The 21,429-nt window shown below is 38.5% G+C and overlaps 2 protein-coding genes and 2 long non-coding RNA genes across 10 annotated transcripts; 3 read left to right on the forward strand and 1 right to left on the reverse strand.

Moving 5' to 3' along the window:
* Window positions 1-7: 7 nt before the first annotated feature.
* Window positions 8-3,151, forward strand: LOC119014797. 2 transcript variants are annotated; one of them, XR_005073071.1, is made up of 4 exons: window positions 8-123; window positions 1,076-1,183; window positions 1,306-1,450; window positions 2,809-3,151. It is a non-coding gene; the product is annotated as an uncharacterized LOC119014797 (long non-coding RNA). The 2 variants fall into 2 exon arrangements; XR_005073070.1 differs by lacking the exon at window positions 2,809-3,151 and having other exon boundaries at window positions 1,306-2,516.
* Window positions 3,152-4,069: 918 nt separating this feature from the next.
* Window positions 4,070-10,465, forward strand: LOC119014842 (interferon-induced protein 44-like). 4 transcript variants are annotated; one of them, XM_037090350.1, is made up of 9 exons: window positions 4,070-4,172; window positions 5,233-5,244; window positions 5,393-5,426; window positions 5,518-5,716; window positions 6,176-6,325; window positions 6,803-6,974; window positions 7,097-7,197; window positions 7,323-7,521; window positions 9,457-10,465. In XM_037090350.1, exons 2-8 carry the CDS (start codon window positions 5,235-5,237, stop codon window positions 7,482-7,484), a joined length of 828 nt encoding a protein of 275 aa, XP_036946245.1. In that variant the 5' UTR covers window positions 4,070-4,172; window positions 5,233-5,234; the 3' UTR covers window positions 7,485-7,521; window positions 9,457-10,465. The 4 variants fall into 4 exon arrangements, with proteins under 4 accessions (XP_036946245.1, XP_036946244.1, XP_036946248.1 ...); XM_037090349.1 differs by lacking the exon at window positions 9,457-10,465 and having other exon boundaries at window positions 7,323-8,607; XM_037090353.1 differs by lacking the exons at window positions 6,176-6,325; window positions 9,457-10,465 and having other exon boundaries at window positions 7,323-8,607.
* Window positions 10,466-11,530: 1,065 nt separating this feature from the next.
* On the forward strand, window positions 11,531-21,322 carry LOC119013714 (interferon-induced protein 44-like). Of its 3 annotated transcripts, XM_037088517.1 has the most exons (9): window positions 11,531-11,926; window positions 12,576-12,587; window positions 12,725-12,758; window positions 12,860-13,058; window positions 13,838-13,987; window positions 14,342-14,513; window positions 14,585-14,685; window positions 14,841-14,987; window positions 20,484-21,322. In XM_037088517.1, exons 2-9 carry the CDS (start codon window positions 12,578-12,580, stop codon window positions 20,517-20,519), a joined length of 849 nt encoding a protein of 282 aa, XP_036944412.1. In that variant the 5' UTR covers window positions 11,531-11,926; window positions 12,576-12,577; the 3' UTR covers window positions 20,520-21,322. The 3 variants fall into 3 exon arrangements, with proteins under 3 accessions (XP_036944412.1, XP_036944410.1, XP_036944411.1); XM_037088515.1 differs by lacking the exons at window positions 11,531-11,926; window positions 12,576-12,587; window positions 12,725-12,758; ... (3 more) ...; window positions 14,585-14,685; window positions 14,841-14,987 and adding exons at window positions 16,787-17,202; window positions 17,904-17,915; window positions 18,053-18,086; ... (2 more) ...; window positions 19,856-20,027; window positions 20,099-20,199 and having other exon boundaries at window positions 20,337-21,322; XM_037088516.1 differs by lacking the exons at window positions 11,531-11,926; window positions 12,576-12,587; window positions 12,725-12,758; ... (3 more) ...; window positions 14,585-14,685; window positions 14,841-14,987 and adding exons at window positions 17,624-17,645; window positions 17,904-17,915; window positions 18,053-18,086; ... (2 more) ...; window positions 19,856-20,027; window positions 20,099-20,199 and having other exon boundaries at window positions 20,337-21,322.
* Window positions 12,899-17,611, reverse strand: LOC119013715. The gene is made up of 3 exons (XR_005072808.1): window positions 17,313-17,611; window positions 16,269-16,417; window positions 12,899-12,978 (listed from the first exon to the last, which is right to left on the reverse strand). It is a non-coding gene; the product is annotated as an uncharacterized LOC119013715 (long non-coding RNA).
* Window positions 21,323-21,429: the final 107 nt, after the last annotated feature.

Raw genomic sequence — 21,429 nt, forward strand, 5'->3', positions numbered from 1 at the left:
AAGGTAGAAGAAAAGTGATAGCAGGTGATCGCAGTCTGGCTGATTGGGATGATCCAATAATAAGAGGGGGTAGGCACTCGGGTCTGGTCCCTCTCTCTCACCTTGCTGTCAGCAGTGTCAGAGGTATTATGCCTTTGATTTATGTTAATCTGATAGGCGCGGTAGTTTAGTTTTTGTGGCTTGATTTAAATTATGTTTAGTTGCTTTGTTGGTTTAGGGTAGTTCCGACAGCCCTGGTGGGTTGGTCTGGGAGTTTGCTCCTCTTTTGTTTATTTTAGTTTCTTTATTTTGTTTGATGATTGATTAAATAAAATTCACCTTCGTTTTCTTTTCTCATTCATAATGACATTTTACATTTATATCTTACCTAGAGGAATAAGAGCAAAATGATACACCTTACACAACACTACATTTATGAATCTTAAATGTTTTTTTTACCATTTAATTGAATACTTATTTATTGAATTGAATTGAATAATTAAAACATAAAAATGGTTACGAGAGCATTTTGTCTGCTACAAAACGTCCATGTCTTTGCATCCTGACATAAATACAATCAAAACGCCAGTTCTTTTTGTCACGTAGCTTCTGTCACATTCAGCTGTAGCTAAGCTAGTTGTAGCAGTAACACTAAAAGTCTGAGTTCTTCAGACTTCACATTATCAAGAGCCATTTTCTGTCCTACTGCACATCCGACACCTCAACTAATTTGTGTCAAGAGATTATAGCCTACGTTCAGCTGAATTCTACCGAATGACAATCCTAAAGATGGTGGGTTTATTATGCATTGCAAACGCCAAAATATGTGTTCTCAAATGACACTATGCTAGGTAAACTTTGCTAAACTTTGTTTTTCTTTGATCGAAACATTAATAATAAAATGTTAAACCTGCTACTGTGTAAACCTTTATTCTTTGTCCCTCATCTCCCATTAGGTTTTTTTTTTTTACTACATTATTTTGAATTACACCGATCTTGGAACTTCATTTTCATCTCAACTACAAACCTGTAAAGTTTTGTAACTGCATCCTGAACTGTTGGGACGCTATTGTAATGAAAAAATGTCTGTCCACAGACCAGGACTTCAACACTTAATCCTTTGACAACAGATCTGTACAGGATAGAAGCTTTCCATGATGACGCACAGACTCCCAAAAGGTGAAGACAACAGAAGTCGAGGCTGGTGAGAAAGACAACTATGCTGGCCTGCAACTACTGTCTGTTTTAAGTAGCCTGTGGATGGCATGACTTGGCATTTACTTAGTGGGAGAACTGTACTGTTTATTCAAATGTCTGTTCAAACAGGAACTGTTGGAACAGCCGCATGAAAAGCACGATTGTTTTCATATCAACCCTCAGACCAGCAAGTCAGATGGAACCATTCACCTCAACCTCACATCCCTCCTACATACAGTACTTTTACTGCAGGATGAGACATGTCAGAGCAAAGGTGGGAAACAGTGGCGGTTACAGCAGTGAGCTAATATGCAACTTCTGCCCAACGACAACACTGAGGGGATACGCTGCCTTAAATCTGCAAACAACAAAGTCATCGCCCATCACCATGTTTCACTGCAGACATCAGCCAACCCTGATGCCGCCCACTATCAAAACAAAACTATGTAGTGTTGCGTGGAGTCGGATGAAAGAGTCTGTATCAGGAGCCGGATCTGGGTCTGGTACAGAACCGGTTACAGATGTCACCTTGAGTAAACTTTGATTCTTTATGCAGGCACACACGTGCATACCACATATATCTCTTTTTTAAGAATAATTCCTCTCATGAAAATACGAACAGATAGTGAATGTTTAGCTGCATCAACACTTCAGTAGTAACCAACCTTGCATAGTAAGTAATTATGAAATTTAAAAAAAAAAAAACTGAAATTAGTTGAACTGAATATCCTGGTATTCCCTCAAATATGAAAACAGTACTTTTCAGCGAAACACTTACACGTCACCAACAGTGACACATTTGTACTTGGGTAAATTTCCAATCTTGTGCTGCCTATAAAGAGCTTCACGTGGAAAAATACATTAATTAGAACTGTCCATAACATTATCCATTGTGAACTTGTAAAAGTCCATAAATCAAACTGGACACAAGTAACAGTCCATAAATCCCACCACATTCTGCCCCTTTTTAAAAAGGCAGGCGGCTGAATCTGATCAGATCTTGTGTGCACTGAAACATATGATCCAGTATGGAGAAGACTTCCTCATCAACCTTGTAGACCCACAAACTGCTGAGGCAGAACTTGCGTGATTAAGACGAGGAAAAGATTATGTTTTTGAAAAGTTATCTGAATTCTTATCTAAAGTGATTTCTATGATGATGATACACAATCGGTATAGTTATCTAGCCACCAATCTGTGAATTATTCCAAGAGACGCTTATACCGCAGCCTATTAAGTTTATTATTGTCAAGCTATTTCATTATACTCGCAATTAAATACTTTATTGAAGGTGTCTAGTATTTTATTTCTTTTTTTTTAAAAATAAAAAATAAAGTTAAGTTTACTTCCTTAATCGACTTTCCATCGCAAATTTCTTGTTTGCAGTGACAGACAACAGGTCAGTGCCAGTGATACACAACAAGTGTGCCCCCTGTTGGGCTGAGATGTCAACAGTTGAGATACTCTTTAAGATCTGATTTTAACATTCTTTACATTTATTTTAATGGACAAAATACCACATATTGATGACTGCTTTGAAGTTTGCATTTTAACACGTTATTCATTGTTTCATTTTCTGGTATGGATGATATTTTAACCACTCTGTTGCCTCTTGTCTGACCCATTTGGCAGAAAAGTTGCACTGAAACACACCGCTTCGACGTGCTGCCTACTCCACAGTAGCGTGTACGTTCTGCGTTTGCACAAGATGCAATAAGCGGGTGGCAATCAGAGAATCCCATGGCTCAGATCTCCTCCTCAGACCTCGTATGCTGAATCGGAGCCAACATAGTCCGTGCGGCTTCGAAAGCTTCCTATGCAGCTGAACACACCAAACAGATTTGATCCCAATCTCATCCGAGTCTCCCCAAATGCTTCAGACATCCAACAGCTGGGCCAGTGTGTTCCTGCCTTTACTTGGAGACACACAAAAAAAGAAAGAAACATTAAGTCATCATTACCACAACCACTGTCTGCATTGTTGTTTCGTCTTTTACAAATTTCAACCGCAGAAGTACGCTTATACTGTGTATGTTCTGTAATTGGAGTGCGGCATCATTAATGAAACATATTCTGATAGAAACTATCAGGATATGTTTGTGGTATTTAATTATTTACTCTTTATTGTTATGTTGATCATGTTTTCATGGTAGATGACTGCAAACGGAAACACTGGAGCAACATTTGATGGCAGGGCCTGTTACATTACATTACAGAACAGGATAGTTTAAACCAGGTAACAGCATCCCCTGGTGACACAAGAGTTGGGTGAACACATTTATATTCCAGACAACGATGCAGATGGACAGGCTGTCCAGATGGGCCAGCACATCATGACAGAGGTGCATGACATACTGGTGGAAATACATGGCTATACACCTGCAGGCCTCAGAAGAGGACTACACTTCCCTACTTGCCATTTACATTAGTAAAAACAAAGGAGGAGCTAAAATGCAAGACGCTGACTACGAAGACCATCCCACTGTACTTTGTACCTGGGAGTGACGTCTCTACAGTGGGGGCCCTGCACTGTGTAAAGCATCTGGGTCAAAGGACTCAGACTTGGATTCTGCTCTGTATCGACAAAGGAAACCGTAACTGGCATTTGCCTCCAGTACTCATGAAACCTGCCCAGAGGTCAAAACAGATATAACATGTATATCTGTGACATCTGTCTGAGATATTATGAGTTTGTAAGAACACTAGAGGGGCCATGACGGTCATTTTGACTTTGTCAAATACACAGTACATGTGCTTAGTTCAATCAAACATTAAAATGCTGCTGCTACCCGACATATTTATATTCAAAAGGTTTTTTTAGACATACATTGCGCAATAGGTGAAAATAATCTGATAGTAATTAACTTCTAGTGTTGGGTCATGTGATCCGCAACTTGAAAGTGAAAGAAGAAAATAAAGGGAGGAGGCGAGTCTATTAAAAAGCCTTGTCATCCCAGCACAGCAGTATCACACTGACGAGAGCCACATACGAAAAGGTAAACACTTTCTATTGTGTTTCTCAGATATAGTGGCAAGATACGAGGGACACGGGATATGTGATTTTGATCACATGATATCTCAAATGTCCGCTCACAGATTAGTGTGCAGCAATCTTCAAACTGGATGGGCCCGACATGAGGCCCACCAAAAGGCCAGTAAGGTTCATCTTAAGGGTATATATTTATATCCTGAGAGTTTTCATCAGGATATGTTTATGGTATATTATTATTTACTCTTTATGGTTGATCACATTTTCTTTCGTCCCACTTCAGGGAAGAGGGACAGTATGATCCGCGTAGTGTGGGAACTATTATTTACAAGTTCTTAACCCGCTAATGCATTACCGTAGATATGCTAGGTGAAGTGCAAATTGTATTCAGCAATTGGGTGTGCCCTTATTTTAAACACACATATATTGAAATGTCCATGATATTAAACTATTTGATAGAAAGCCTTTGTACGAGTCTATTGTTTGTTTGATATCATTCGATTCTCCATGTATCAACATAGAAGTTGTGTAACAGCAGTAACATAAGTTGTAAATTTACTGAACAAGAGAAGTTTTGATTGCATGAATTAAGGTGATTGAGCTCTTTTAACCTGCAGACCTTTCAGTGTCCTGCATTAGGAAATGTAGATTGTCTGAGACAGCTTGCCACTAAGAGATCTTATATGCCTACAGTTGGTTTGATGAGTGTAATTTATTGTACTGACTTCATGTTGCGAACAAAAAAAAAAAAAAAAAAAAAAGAGTCCCACATTAGCTACTGTGATGGATTGAGCTGCAGTATTCCCTGATATAAACTTGACACACTTCATATATTTATGTTCATTCTGGGATGATATACTCAGACACACTCGGACATTAAATTAAAAATGTTTTGCTTTTGTTTTTGACATTTTGCTGATAAAATGAGTGGGGTTTTGATAGCAGACCTTATACTTTTAATTGAATAGGTTTACGTCTCTTTATTGATGCTTTTAAAGGATCTGAACATTTCTGTCAGCACTGGGGTAAATTCATGCACATTTACAGGTTATTATCTCACTTTACAGCTATGGGGGGAGGTAAGTCCTGATCTGTCACACTTTCACTTTCAAAATATTAGTAAATATTGTAAAATGAATCCAGTTTCTTCACAGAAACTAATGCATAGTGTTGATTGAAATACATCTTTGTCTTACTGTATGTTAACATCTCTAATTTGGTCTTCAGCACTTTTGAGTCAGCCATGGAGGACTGTGCCAAAGTGAGTAAACACAAAGTCCATGTGCATATTGTGCATTTAATAATCAAGTGAATACAGGATTTTATTCTGAAAATGTATCTTCAACACACAGGAGCAACAAAGACAATCTCGATTTTGTAAAATCTTATAAACCTCGAAACAATAAAGTCATACATCTCAGGATTCTGCTTCATGGACCCGCTGGTGCCGGCAAGTCCAGCTTCATCAACTCTGTTGACAGTGTTTTACAAGGCAGAGTTACCGGTCGGGTTCCAACAGATGCAACATCTGAGAAAACCTTCACCGAACAAGTAAGAATAACAGCTGATTGTGATTACTCTGAGCTATTCATTAGGACTTTCATGCAGTTTCTTATGTACGTATGTATTATTTCGGTTCATCTGCAGACCTCTCGTTCTGGCACAGTGGAAAGAAAGGTTAAACTGACATCAGTTACAGCTGTTATAAATATTGGAGAAATGCCTCACCCGCAAAATTATAGTAAAACTGACTTGCACAAACCATTCCAACACATGGAATCATGAAATTCACAGCACAAGTACAATTTCTGTAATTTAAGGCTGATTTTGGAAGGAAACAGTCATAAGGTCATGAAGTTTTTAGTAAAAGCGTAACATGTGAAAATCATTTTCTAACTTGCTGAATAAATTGTATTAAAGCACATTTATTTTTATTTTGTTGCTTTAAGATCTGAATATTTAGCTGGGATTTGATAAACGACGCAAATAATTGCACATTCTGTTTTACAGTACAAAACTTACAAAATCCACAAGGATCAAGAGAACTTTTACTCTGTAATTTTTAATGACACCATGGGCTTGGAGAAATCGCCTGACGATGGAGTTCATGTGGAAGACCTCAAACTGGCTCTGAGGGGACATGTGAGAGACGGTTACCAGGTACAATCCTCTGAACTCTGACGTTGTTCAAAGCGGCCCTGTGGAGTTTTCTTGCTAACAGACAAACTCATATTTCCATTCAGTGTCTCACAAAACATCGACAGAATTGTGTACTGTGTCACCCGTGGTCAGGCTGCCTCAATTTGTGCATGAAAAAAACAAAATGAGGTCCCATTATGGAAAAACTTTGCTGTAGTGCCTAAAAGTCTCCACAGGGTACCTTTAAGTAATCTATTCCTTTTATTAAATGATTGTTGTTTGGCATTTAAGGTCCTATTTGCAAGAAAAGTTGATTTTAAGTCTCATTCCTGCCTCATCAAATACACTGACACTGCAGGTTTGCAGGAAGGGTCGGCCGCCATCCAGGAGCTGAGAGTGACACTCCAGAATTATTTTTGCTTAACACTTAGGAACTTTAAACACATTTACACTTCTAAACCCATTGTTCATTTGACTGTTTTTCATTGTTTTCTACAGATCAATCCTAAACGCAAAATGCAGACGGGTGATCCATCTTACAACCCATCTCCCACTCTGGATGACAAGGTTCATGTCCTGGTTTCTGTCATTCCTGCTGGCTCAGTAACTTTGCTAAGTGAGGAAGTTTGGAAGAAGATGAGAGAAGTCAGACTAGCAGCCAGGGACATGGGTAAGACTAGACATCACAATTGTTTTACTCTGTGTGGAGTAATGATGACATCTTGGGCTTTATGAATCGAAATACCAGCAAAATAAACGTTTAAAATACCGATCAGGTTTCTGTCTCGACAGGGATTCCCCAAGTGGCTATTCTCACCAAAGTTGAAAAAGCCTGTGCTGAGGCGAACGAAGACATCAAAAATGTGTATAAGAGCAAGTACCTGAAGGAACAGGTAGGTTCCTGTTGGTGATATCTTGAAATGCAATTCAGGTAAAATCTTCTGCGTTTGATCCCAAAAATCTCCTTCGGTCAGCACTTACCACTCAACTGAAATTCTGTTTTGTCAAAAAAAATCAGGTTGACATGTTCAGCGAGATGCTCGGACTTCCACTGAACTGCATCTTCCTTGTGAGGAACTACGAAACAAAAAACAGCATGAATGACGGCATTAGTGCGCTGATATTGTGTGCACTGAGACATATGATCGACTATGGAGAAGACTACCTCAGGGACCTGTAGACCTGCACGCTGCTGAGGCAAAACCTGCGCGATTAAGGCGAGAAAAACATTTATCTCAAAAATATCTGAATTCTTCTTCATAGTGATTTCTGTTATTGTGTAATTCATATCAGATGTAAATCATCAGTTGTCACGATATCCCACTTCCACTGCACAATTATCATGGCCAAAAGAATTCACAATAACAATATTTAACAATACTTATTACTTGTTATTTGACTTTGATGACCAGCATGAGCCAAAAGGATTCGGAAAACATGGAAAAAGTGTGTAAGACTGAATATATACGTAACAAATACCAACAACCAGATGTGCTTGGCGAGGCTTTTGTTGGACTGAGGTAAAAAACATAATGAGTGAGAAAGTCAAAGCCCACGTAATAATGACTGTTTTGAAGTTGGGCATTCTAATGGACTCCTATGGGGGACTGACTCACTTTTGGGGCCATTCTAGGAACTGCAGCTGTTGGTACTTTGGTGTTGGCTTCAGTTCTCAGACCCAGAGACGGGCTCTCGATTATATCTTGTCCAAACTATGTTAACCTCACTCAAAACAAGCCAAGGTGATCTTTAAGACAAACCTTTGACACAATGTTGTTGGGCATGTTATAGGTGGTACAAGAAGCCCTGCTGAATTTATGGTGAGGAGAAATCCCCCCCTGCACTTTCTGTATGACTCGTTGCTGTGGCTGACAGGCCATCAAATGTACGTGTGTGTCTCTACTTCAGCTGTGCTGTTATTCATTCTTTCATTTTCTGGTATGGATGGTGTTTACTTGAAGACAAATTCAAAAGAATAGAAATAATCATTAACTCATCATTATTGCAATCATTGTACACCTCTGGTTTCATCCTCTGCATACTACAACAGCAAAAGTATGCATATACTGTATATGTTCTACAATATGTGCAGCATGAATGAGTGTATGAATTTCTCTTTCATTATGTAACCCCGTGTTGTATAATGACTAATAAATTACCTTCTACCTTGTACCTTGAATGATGACATGCCAACTGTTGTGTGAGTCTCAAAGTCTCTCGCCACAGACAAGTGAAGGCAGCTTAACTGATCCCTATGACCTCACAACTACATGTTTTAAATGTGAGAGAAGGTTACCAGGTATGATCCTCTGAACTCCGACATTGTTGGAAGTAGCGCTGTGGTGTTTTCTTCTTAACAGACAAAAGTTGTATGAACATTCCACCTTACCCACCAAATGCTTTGTGTGAATTCTTGAGGTTTGATCAATAAGATAAATTCATTCCCTTCCTCAGAAAACACTCAATAAAAGATTGTTAATAATATCCGGATCCAGTCCTGCAGAAAGCAGTCTTCCTCTTTCCTGCATTTCTGGTGCATGACCGCCACCTGTAGATCAGTGAAACAGAGCGAAAAAAAAAAAAAAAAAAAGTTTGCATAGTTGTGCTCATGCTCCTAAACGCCAAATTGAGACGGGTGATCCATCTTCCAACCCCCCCCCCCCCCACACTCCAGATGACACAGTTCACCTCCTGGTTTCTGTCATTCCTGCTGACTCGGTATATTTGTTAAGAAGGGAATTTGTGAAAGAGATGAGAAAAGTCAGACTAGCAGCATATGAGTAAGAGCAGACATCACAGTGGTTATATCCTCTGTGTGGGTTAACGGTGCCATATTTGGTTTTATAAACACAATACCTGTAAAACAAATGTTTAAAACACTGATTGGGTTTCTGAATTGGCAGAGAGCTATTCTAACCAAAGTTAATGAAGCCTCTTCCAAAGACCTCGACAATGTCTATAAGAGTCGGTACTTGAAGAAGCTTGTATGTTTCTATTGGTGATATTTTAAAGGTGCTTTTAAATTCATAATCCTTGAATACAAATCTTTTTTGTATGTACAAATACATTTTCAATATTCGATCACTAACATCTCCTTTGGTCGCCACTTTGCAATTACTGTTCAACTGAAATTCTGTTTCTTTAAAACCCAGGCTGACAAATTCAGCGAAATCCTGGGACTTCCACTGAACTGCATCTTTCTTGTGAAGGACTACGAAACAGACAGCAGCATGAATGAAGTCATGAATGCACTCAAACTGTGTGCATGAGACAGATGATCAGCTTTGGGGAAGACTATCTCAACAACCTACTAACTACTCAGGAATTTCTTCCATGATCATGACATGAAAAAAGAGAATGTGAATTGTAATTTATGTTGATTTCTATCCTTGTGTAATTCATATTCACTATATAATGTGATTCTTCGTCACAGTCTCATTTTGAGGGGTATTATTTGTGTTTTGGCGCCTGGTTCTGTTTTCTGTTTTGCTTGCAGAGGTGCACTGAGAGGCTGGGTGGAGTTTGCTGTCCCTGGAGTCGCTAACGTTTTGTTGGGCTGACTTTATGTACATATATCATATGTAGATATGAAAAATGTCATCACACTTTTTGAACAATTACATACTTTATTTAAGGTGTAGGAGTTTCAAATCCACTTTTTTTTTTTTTTTTCAAAATAAAACCTCATTTCACAATGTTATTCCTAATTTGTATTTCCTAAGTCCACCTCTCATCGCTAATTACCTGAATGCCATTATAGCCACTGAGAAGTGGAGAGATATACAGGACAGATGTGAGGAAGTTGAAACTTTATATACAGATACACAGTCCACATAGTTGTTGTTTTTCTTCTTTTTTTTTTTCTTCAGACTTCCGGTTACACATACTGCACCTGTTGTTCCAACAGAAGTTTCAGTGTCGTGCTTTTCAATCACTTAGTTGTGCTACAGTAACGCTGTTTGGTTAAAACCAAGAAATGTGTCATTAGTTTCCCTTTATTTGATAGTTTCTATATCATTAAACTATGCTGCTATAGCCTGCAGTACATTCCCTTTAAAATGATTCCGGCGGGCCTTCTCCTGCACTTTTTTATGTGGTTTTTCAAATCAAACTGTCAATTTCAACAGTTTCTGACTGAATGTATGAACACACCCATATTTTAAAGCTCAGAACTCTTAATCATCAACCCGAGTTTGTACACTTATTGACATGACACACCTGAAGTGAACGAGGAAGTCAGAGATGAACCAGAAACTCAGCAATCTCTGCATTCCTCCATCTGCATTTAGGCCTCAGCTAGATCTCGGGGAAGATTTCACTTTTTTCACAAAAAAGACTTGTAGCACGTGTGACAAAGAGCATCATCAGCATCTGCTTTGATTAAATTTACCAGACTTTTGAGCAAACTGTCAGTGGAGCAGGTCTCTTTACAAAAAGAAAACATCCCACACACAGAACTTGTACATATACATCTCAACTCAGTACGTTTTTTTTCCCAGAGAGGTGGCTGTTTGGAAATGCACCGTGCACACTAACTTTAACCCTCTGACTGCACTAACTTCCTCACATTTTATTATCCTTATCCTCTTGCAGGAGCGGTCCTGAGCTACAGCTGCAGATGTGAAACTGAATCAGTCAGCATAATATATGACCCGTAATCTGCGTAGCATGAAGAAGTTTATGAGCTTCTCCTTCCGTTTTGAAACCCAGTTTTGTACAATGATTTATAAACTACCTTGTACCTTACACCTTGAATGATGACACGCTAACTGTTGTGTGAGTCTCAAACTTTCTTGCCACAGACAAGTGAAGGCAGCTTTACTGATCCCTATCACCTCACAACTACATGATATGAAGCTAAGATCATGGTAGATGACTGCAAATGGAAACACTGGAGCAACATTTGATGGCAGGGCCTGTACCATCTGATTCTGTTAGACAGGGATTGACAGCGGTGATTACAGAACAGGATGGTTTAAACCAGGTAACAGCATCCCCTGGTGGTGTGTGTGTGTGTAAGGATTGGGTTAAACCAGTTAAGCTTTATATTCCAGACATTGATGCAGATGGACAGGCTATCCAGACGGGCCACCACAACATGCCTGAAGTGGGAGACATGCTGATGGAAATAGATGGCTATACACCTGCAGGCCTCAGATGACGACTACAATCTCTATTGGCCATTCACGTTAGTGATAAGAAAGGAGGAGCTAATATGCAAGATGCTCACTCCGAGGACCATCCCACTGTACTTTGTATCTGAGAGTGAACTCTCTACAGTTGGGGCCCTGCACTGTGTAAAGCACCTGGGTCAAAGGACTCAGACTTGGACTGGATGGAAGCCTGTCCAGAGTTCAGAGGAAATCAGCAGTCTTTGTCCATCATTAGAAAACAAGCAATTTCATCTGAGATGGATGTATCATAAGAGGTTATGGAGTTTGAAATGTAGCTGTCAAAATGACCACAGTTATAGTAGCCATGGAATTCTGGCTCCTCAACTTTTCAGTCACGTGGCCTTCGATACTTTGAAAGTGAAACAAAGGCAGGAAGCGAGTCAATAAAAAAGTCTCAGCACCATCCCGACACAGCAGTATCACACTGACCAGAGCCGCACACGTAAAGGTAAGCACTTTCTATTGTGTCTTAGATATAGTGGCAAGATACAAGGTGTATAAGCTCAAATGTCCACTCATAGATGAAATCTTCAAACTGGCCCCACCTGACGTGAGGGTCACCAAAGGGTCAGTGATATAGAGTTTAGGAAAACTTAATTTTCAGGGTAAAACATTTCTATCCAATCTGCATGTTGTCTTTTGCTTTGATTAGGACACATTCTGAGGGTTTGTGAAATGTGCTGGGTGTGGATTTAATGTGAAATGCTTCATATCAGAATATATTCCACAAGTCTGGAATGCAAAAAAAAAAAAAAAAAAGAAAGAAAGAAGAAGAAAATAAAAACTGCTACTGAGCTACTGTGAGGGTGAAGACAACATGGAATTTCTTTATTTTGTTTAATACATTTTATGTATTTGGTTATATTTGATATCTGTCCTCTTCTGTTAACTTCATGATGTACTGAAGAGCTGAAGCCTTTTTTATTCTTTTGATGACTTATTGAAATTGAAAGCGAATGGTGACTGGACTTTTACTGAAATGCAACTTGACATATTGTATAACTTTGTGTTGTAGTTCAGTCTGAGATGATAGCATTTATCCTTTTATTGGAAAACTTTTTTCATGCATATTTATATGTTGTTATCTCACTTTACAGCTATGGGGGGAGGTAAGTCCTGACCTGTCACACTTTCACTTTCAAGATGTTCCAGATATTTTAAGATTATTCCAGTTCCTTTACAGAAACTAATGCATGATGTTGATTGAAATCCACCTTTGTCTTACTGTATGTAACTTGCCCTTCAGCGTTTTTCAGTCAGCCATGGAGGACTGTGCCAAAGTGAGTAAAAATAAAGTCAGTGTGGTGCAAATGTGACTGTTGTGCTTTTAATAATCAAAATAACAGTATTTTAATCTGAAGCTCTTTTCTTTAATAAACAGTAAAAATCAGGACAATCTTGATTTTATGGAAACTTACAAACCTCATAACTATGAAGCCACCCACCTCAGGATTCTGCTTCATGGACCCGTTGGTGCCGGCAAGTCCAGCTTCATCAACTCTGTTGACAGTGTTTTAAAAGGCAGAATTACCAGTCAAGCTCCGACAGATGCAACATCTGGGGGCAGCTTCACAATGCGGGTAAGATGTTTATTGTGGTTACAGCTGGTTTAAAACTGCTTTCACATTTAAATGCAGTTTTAAACCTATTGTAACCACAATGTCGATGGGTAAAATAGCTTCTTGGAATACTGACCATGTTATTGCATTTCTGATGATATCCAATAATATTGTAGTTGTTAATTAAGTTTCTAGCTGTAACATTATGTCCGTATGATGTATTATGTCAGTTAATCTTCAGACCTCTCAGTCTTGCACAGTGGAAACAACTGGCAGTAGTTATAACTGTTATAATAAATATGAGAGATATGCTTCCTCCTACAGAACCGTAGTACTATACATGCACAAACCATTCCAACATATGAACTAATGATTTCCCAACAAAAGTATATTTTCTGTAATTTAAGGCTGATTTGGGAAGGAAACAGTCTCGGAGTTTCTGTCTGTTGGTTATAAGACAGAGGCCCATAGAAATGCTTGATAACACTCTCTGATGGAGGAGGGATCTTTCACATACGGTCCTGTGTGTCTTATCTCTGACGTGTGACATGTACATCTTGTGAAATACCCTCTAAGCATGAAGAGAGAGATGCTTAACCAGCAAGACAAAGCAGGTCTAATTCACTCCACTTATTTCATTCTCGCAAATAAGTTCATTTAACTGTTCCTTTAATCAATTATGCATGTTTTTAGTAAGAAGATAACATGTGAGGATAAACATTTTCTCGAGACGTGTTTCCTTGCTGTATAAATTGCAGTATAGTTAATGTAAAAGTGTGTGTTCACCCTCTGCTCTACAGTACAAAACGTACAAAATACGCCAAGACAGCGGCGCCGTGTACTCTTTTGTCTTCAATGACCTCATGGGGTTGGAGGAACGAGCTAACGCTGGAGTTCATATGGAAGACCTCAAACTGGCCCTGAGCGGACATGTGAGAGAAGGTTACCAGGTACAGTCCTCTGAACTCTGACATTATTAGTAAAAGGGCCCTGTGGAGTTTCCCATTTAGCCGTATTCACCAAATGCTTTATGTGTGTTCTTGATGTTTAATAAATGTCAAAGAAGATAAAACTTGATTTTTCATGAAATGTGAATTTGGCATTGTTAACATCCATGTTAAGTCCTGCAGCAAGCAGCCTTCTTCCCTCCTCTGTTTCTGCTGCATAACCACTTACAGGAATGTGTACCGTGTGCACGAGACAAACAAAACTTTTAACATTTTTAGGATTTAACACATTTTCACTTAAAACCCATTGTTCATGAAAATAATTTAAAAACAACTGTATTTTATTGCTTTCTACAGTTCAATCCTAAAGTCAGAATGCAGAACGGCGATCAATTTTACAACCCATCTCCCACTCTGAATGACAGAGTTCACGTCCTGGTTTCTGTCATTCCTGCTGCCTCAATATCTTTGTTAAGTCAGGAAGTTGCCAAGAAGATGAGAGATGTCAGACTTGCAGCCAGTGAAATGGGTAAGAGCCGACACAACAGTTGTTTTAGTTTTTGAGGACTAATGGTACTGATCAGGTTTCTGTATCTGCAGGGATTCCCCAGATGGCTATTCTCACCAAAGTCGATGAAGCCTGTCCTCAGGTGCCAAAAGACATCAGCAATGTCTATAAGAGCAAGTACCTGAAGGAACAGGTAGGTTTCTGTTGTGATGTTTTAAAAGGGTTTTCAGATGTGTAACCTTGAAACGCAATTTAAGTTAAAGTTTTAGTATTCGATCATGGGGATCTCCTTCGGTCGCCACTTTGGAATTACTGTTCAACTGAAATTCTGTTTTGTTAAAAACTCAGGTTGACAAATACAGCGAAATCCTGGGACTTCCACTGAACTGCATCTTTCTTGTGAAGAACTACGAAACAGATATCAGCACGAATGAAGGCATTAATGCACTGATACTGTGTGCACTGAGACAGATGATCAGCTTTGGAGAAGACTATCTCAACAACCTACTAATTGCTGATGATATGCCATGAGTAACTGTGAAAGAATTGAAAAAAAAACTGAGCTTTGACTTTTTTTTAAAAGGATCTGACACAATATTGAGATTATTTTTTCACACTGGTCCAAATCGCCTCAGTAATTTTCACTGTTATTTCACTGTATTTACAATGACATGTTGTATTTAAGGTACAATGTTGTTATTTCCCAGTTACTGTTTTCCCAAATCCACCTCTTGTTAATTTTCTGATCACCATTATAGCCATTACAAAATTAGGAAGTAGAAAGTTACACAGAACACATGTTCTTAGTGTGAGGAAGTTGAAAGTTTCTACACACACATTTACACACACTTCTGGCTAAACATACCACATCTGCTGTTCTGACAGCAGTTTCAGTGTTATGCTCTTTCATCGCTTCGTTGTGCTACAGTACCGCTGTTTAGGTTGCATCGATAAAAAGATCATGACATTTGTCATTAAGTTTCCAGTATTCAATTATTTATAGTCCACAATGTTAACTACATTATCACAACCCACAGTAGGCCTTCTCCTGCACTTTTCTGTATTTTCAAACTATCCTTTTGTTTTCCCAGATAATATGTGATTAAGTGAAAATGCAGTAACGCCTTTCAATAAAAGAACAAAGCTAAACTGAGGCGTGAAGTGCAACTAGAGTGGCCTTTCAATAAAAGTGAAATGTTTATATATATATGAGCTGTATCAAGCTTCAAAACAACTACAACTCCTGAACTCATGTATTATTTCTTTTTTTAACAACTTTATGCACCTTAAGTACATTTGCTTCACTTGCAAATGTACATAAATCATAGACTACTTTTTAAAGGATTTTACTCATTATCATGACAGCTGTAGCCTAGAAAATATGTTTTGCTGAGGTCTACTGATTGTTTTCTCTTAATTTGGTTTATTTTAAAATCATTTATTCCACTTTTTGAGTTTCATATTTCACGATTTTCCTTGTCTTATTTCCATTGCAATTTACAACTGCACCAATACAAATTACTTTGGTTTGAGGATGTGCACTTCAGCTTTTGCATGACATTCTTGCCTTAGCACATATTTTCAGATTATTATTTTAAATTGCAAATAGGCTTTTTCAATTCAGTGTTTGGTTTTAAGCACACCTCTGACCTGATTAATTCTAGTGGTCTAATAAGAATGTTGGAAAAAAAAAAATCTTTTAAAATTGTATTAAGTTATAATATGAAGTTCTGCATTTGGACTTTTTTGATAATGGCTTAAACTATCTTGACACACCTGAAGTGAACGAGGAAGTCAGAGATGAACCAGAAACTCAGCAATCTCTGCATTCTTCCATCTGCATTCAGGCCTCAGCTAGATCTCGGGGAAGATTTCACGTGTAAAGCACCTGGGTCAAAGGACTCAGACCTGGACTGGATGGAAGCCTGTCCAGAGTTCAAAACAGACAGAAGACATGTGTAAAGGGGAAATCAGCAATCATTGCCCATCATTAGAAAACAAGCAATTTCATCTGAGATGGATTTATCAGAAGAGGTTATGGAGTTTAAAAATGTAGCTGTCAAAATGACCACAGGTACAGTTGCCATGGAATTCTGGTTCTTCAACTTCTCAGTAACGTGCACTGTTGCCAAAGTCGCTATTGGCTGTCCTAAAAGTCGCTAAAGGTCGCTAAATGACGTCATCGCCCAATTTGCATAACTGGCCATGTGCATTTAGTTGTGATGGGCGCTGTGGGAGAGATGAATTAGGTTGTGGGGGGGACACAAAGTGAGTAACAAAACACCATAAATATATTAAGAACTACAAATGAACTCATATTTTAGAGCAGTGATTTATTTTAGACAAAGCAAATTTTACATATAAAATAGCCAGCGGCGACATTGCGCATGCGCCATACGCAGCATGGACGTGAAGGGCTGTGTAAGTGTAAGAACAGTACGTGCTTTCACGGCAGAGTCTCCAAAAGTCTGAAGTAAAACCAGAAAAAGTCGCTAGATTTGTCACTAGTCGCTTTTTTTTTTAAAGGATTATCTAAAGGGGTCTTAAAACTTGCAAAAATATAGCGACAAAGTCGTTAAGTTTGCAGCACTTGAGTTGGTCTGCAATCATTTGAAAGTGAAACCAAAGTCTATAAAAAAATAAAAGTGTCGGCACAGTCCCAACGCAGTATCACACTGACCAGAGCCACACAAAGGTATCTGGACAAAAGGTAAGCACTTTCTGTTGTTGTGTCTCTCAGATATAGTGGCAAGATACAGGTGCATAAGCTCAAATCTCCACTCATAGGTTAGTGCGCAGTAATCTGCAAACTGGACCCACCCGACGTGAGGGTCACCAAAGGGTCAGTCACACAGAAAGTCCTCCTGTCTGTCCTGCCGACTCCTCGTCACATTTCTGCCCGAGAAACAGCGTCTGTCACCGGCAAAAAAAGTTTAGCTCACCGACTGTTTGTGTTGAGAAAATTCAACGCGATGGTCCGCCCTCCAGACCGGACTTCAGTGAACTTTCCCCCAGAAAAACAGCCTCCCTCCCCGCCAGTGACAGTCAGACAGCATCCTGTTTACTGATGGCGATTATGTAATTATATCATTTAAAGCGAAAAGAAAGAAGCAGAAGAAGAAAACTGAGCTATTGTGAGGGTGAAGACAAAATGTAATTTGTTTATTTTGTTCAATATATTTTATGTATTTAGATTTTAAATCTGTCCTCTTCTGTTTGCTTTATGATGTACATAAGAGCTGAGGCCTCGCTGGCTGGACTTTTATTGAAAAGCAGTATTCCCTGATATAAACTTGACATATTTTATAACTTTGTGTTGTAGTTCAATCTGAGATGATAGCATTTATCCTTTTATTGGAATACTTTTTTCTTCCTTCATGCACATTTACATGTTATTATCTCATTTTACAGCTATGGGGGGAGGTAAGTCCTGACCTGTCACACTTTCACTTTCAAGATGTTCCAGATATTTTAAGATGATTTCAGTTCCTGTACAGAAACTAATGCATGATGTTGATTGAAATCCACCTTTGTCTTACTGTATGTAACTTGCCCTTCAGCGTTTTTCAGTCAGCCATGGAGGACTGTGCCAAAGTGAGTAAAAATAAAGTCAGTGTGGTGCCAATGTGCCTGTTGTGCTTTTAATAATCAAAATAACAGTATTTTAATCTGAAGCTCTTTTCTTCAATAAACAGTACAAATCAGGAAAACCTTGATTTTATGGGAAATTACAAACCTCATAACTATGAAGCCACCCACCTCAGGATTCTGCTTCATGGACCCGTTGGTGCCGGCAAGTCCAGCTTCATCAACTCTGTTGACAGTGTTTTAAAAGGCAGAATTACCAGTCAAGCTCCGACAGATGCAACATCTGGGGGCAGCTTCACAATGCGGGTAAGATGTTTATTGTGGTTACAGCTGGTTTAAAACTGCTTTCACATTTAAATGCAGTTTTAAACCTATTGTAACCACAGTGTCGATGGGTAAAATAGCTTCTTGGATTACTGACCATGTTATTGCATTTCTGATGATATCCAATAATATTGTAGTTGTTAATCAAGTTTCTAGCTGTAACATTATGTACGTATGATGTATTATGTCAGTTAATCTTCAGACCTCTCAGTCTTGCACAGTGGAAACAACTGACATTAGTTATAACTGTTATAATAATTAATAAATATAAGAGATAAGCTTCCCCCCACAGACAGTACTATACATGCACAAACCATTCTAACATATGAACTAATGATTTCCCAACACAAGTATATTTTCTGTAATTTAAAGTGAAAATTTCACCAAAAAGCAACATATAACAAAATATGAGTCATACATTGGTGTAAATGTGTAATTACGACGAAAGAGGCACTTTTAAGATTTAACGTAGTTTTGTTTATGGGCAAGCTAATTTTCAGTGGGGTGCGTTAGGCAGTTTTACGCTTGCATCAAAATCGCTATTTTTAAAACACTAAGAGATGGCTCGACACGACATGAAACTTTGCTCGTAGTATCACCAGGGTCTCTACACATGAACACAAGTATTGAGAACATTGTTTGTGTACACAGAGTTTACTAAAAAGAAGGTTTTTGGACAATTCACGTTAGCAGTGTATGTGTATATATATATATATATATATATATATATATATATATATATATATATATATATATATATATATATATATATACACATATATACATATATATATAAATTGTAGTATAGTTAATGTATTAGTTTGTGTTGTTGTATGAACTGCACATTTACCTGGGATTTTACACAACTGTGTAAGATACCTCACCCTCTGCTCTACAGTACAAAACGTACAAAATCCGCCAAGACAATGGGGGCATGTACTCCTTCGTATTGAATGACCTCATGGGGTTGGAGGAACGAGCTAACACTGGAGTTCATATGGAAGACCTCAAACTGGCCCTGAGCGGACATGTGAGAGAAGGTTACCAGGTACAGTCCTCTGAACTATGAATTATTAGTAAAATGAAACTTTGAAGGGGCCCTGTGGAGTTTCCCATTTAGCTGCACTCACTTAATACTTTGTGTGCATTCTTGATGTTTAACAAATGACAAAGAACACAAAACTTGATTTTTCATAAAAGGTGAATTTGGCATTGTTAACATCCATGTTAAGTCCTGCAGCAAGCAGCCTTCTTCCCTCCTCTGTCATCCATCAATGTGTGCACAAGACAAACAAGACTTCTCCATAGCACTACAAAAAAATCCACAGGGTACCTTTAAGTAATCTGTTTGATTCATCTATTAATTGTACTATTTTGCATTTAACATATTTTCACTTGAAACCCATTGTTCATGAAAAAAAACAACAACTGTATTTTATTGCTTTCTACAGTTCAATCCTAAAGTCAGAATGCAGAAGGGTGATCAATTTTACAACCCATCTCCCACTCTGAATGACAGAGTTCACGTCCTGGTTTCTGTCATTCCTGCTGCCTCAATATCTTTGTTAAGTCAGGAAGTTGCCAAGAAGATGAGAGATGTCAGACTTGCAGCCAGTGAAATGGGTAAGAGCCGACACAACAGTTGTTTTAGTTTTTGAGGACTAATGGTACTGATCAGGTTTCTGTATCTGCAGGGATTCCCCAGATGGCTATTCTCACCAAAGTCGATGAAGCCTGTCCTCAGGTGCCAAAAGACATCAGCAATGTCTATAAGAGCAAGTACCTGAAGGAACAGGTAGGTTTCTGTTGTGATGTTTTAAAAGGGTTTTCAGATGTGTAACCTTGAAATGCAAGTTATGTTAAACTTTCAGTATTCGATCACGAGAATCTCCTTCACCGTTCATCTGAAATTCTGTTTTGTTAAAAACTCAGGTTGACAAATACAGCGAAATCCTGGGACTTCCCTTGAACTGCATCTTTCTTGTGAAGAACTACGAAACAGATATCAGCACGAATGAAGGGATTGATGCACTGATACTGTGTGCACTGAGACAGATGATCAGCTTTGGAGAAGACTATCTCAACAACCTACTAATTGCTGATGATATGCCATGAGTAACTGTAAATGAAAACAGTTCTGACAGAATATTGAGATTGTTTATTTTACTTACTTAGAATTCACACAATTTGTTGTCTTCTGGCTAAACATCTGCTGTTCTGACAGCAGTTTCAAAGCTAAACTGAGTCATGAAGCGGCCTGCATAAACAGCTGATACATTTGTGGGAGTAATTTAACGTCTGTCCATCAGAGGGCATGGCAGAGTGCAACTAGAGGGGCCTTTCAATAAAAGTGAAATGTTTCTCCTCCTGGATAATTATGTATAATCGATAATAATTATTATTTTACCCCACACTCTTTGTCTGATTATGTATATACTTAGGTCTGTATCTCTTTTTTCATGTATTATTTCTTTTTTTTAATAACTGTACTTTATGCTTCTTATGTACACTGGCTTCACTTGCATCTCAGTTGCATTTGCTGACTTTGTTTCACCTGAATTATTAGAATAGTGTTATTTTCTCATGAAAGGGTTAAAGTAAGACTGAGCAGCTTTTTTGTTATTAGTACACTTTATAATTTTGTAAGTGCAACACAGTGTGCAAATAATCTCACATTGTCGGCATGACGTGACGTCATCACGTGATATGGTCAACAACTCAGCTGTTGTGATGGTGCCTTCAGGTACCGTCGAAAACAGGGCACTTGCAAGGATGAAAAAAATGTTACTCAATAGAGAGGGGAAGTTCGTGATTTCCCATCACCGCCAAGGTGACAAGATATACATAGAGCACAACATATGACATAGGTATATTCGAGTGTATTTGAATGCGTCGCAAATAAACACCCTAGACTGTGAGGTTCCCCAGTGTTTGTGTGTGAATAATCCTACAGTATATTACACGGACGTTATCGTGATCGTTTTTTTTGTTGTTGTTGTTTTTTTTGTGCATGACAGGATTTCAC

This window comes from Acanthopagrus latus, chromosome 23 (assembly GCF_904848185.1).
Source record: "Acanthopagrus latus isolate v.2019 chromosome 23, fAcaLat1.1, whole genome shotgun sequence".
In the NCBI taxonomy this organism is placed as follows: Eukaryota; Metazoa; Chordata; class Actinopteri; order Spariformes; family Sparidae; genus Acanthopagrus; species Acanthopagrus latus.

Coding starts and splice junctions, on each gene's coding strand:
- LOC119014842 (XM_037090350.1), top strand. Junction 6,975..7,096: donor ACTAGCAGCCAGGGACATGG/GTAAGACTAGAC, acceptor CTGTCTCGACAG/GGATTCCCCAAGTGGCTATT. Junction 7,198..7,322: donor GCAAGTACCTGAAGGAACAG/GTAGGTTCCTGT, acceptor AAAAAAAATCAG/GTTGACATGTTCAGCGAGAT.
- LOC119013714 (XM_037088517.1), top strand. Junction 13,988..14,341: donor ATGTGAGAGAAGGTTACCAG/GTACAGTCCTCT, acceptor TGCTTTCTACAG/TTCAATCCTAAAGTCAGAAT. Junction 14,514..14,584: donor ACTTGCAGCCAGTGAAATGG/GTAAGAGCCGAC, acceptor CTGTATCTGCAG/GGATTCCCCAGATGGCTATT.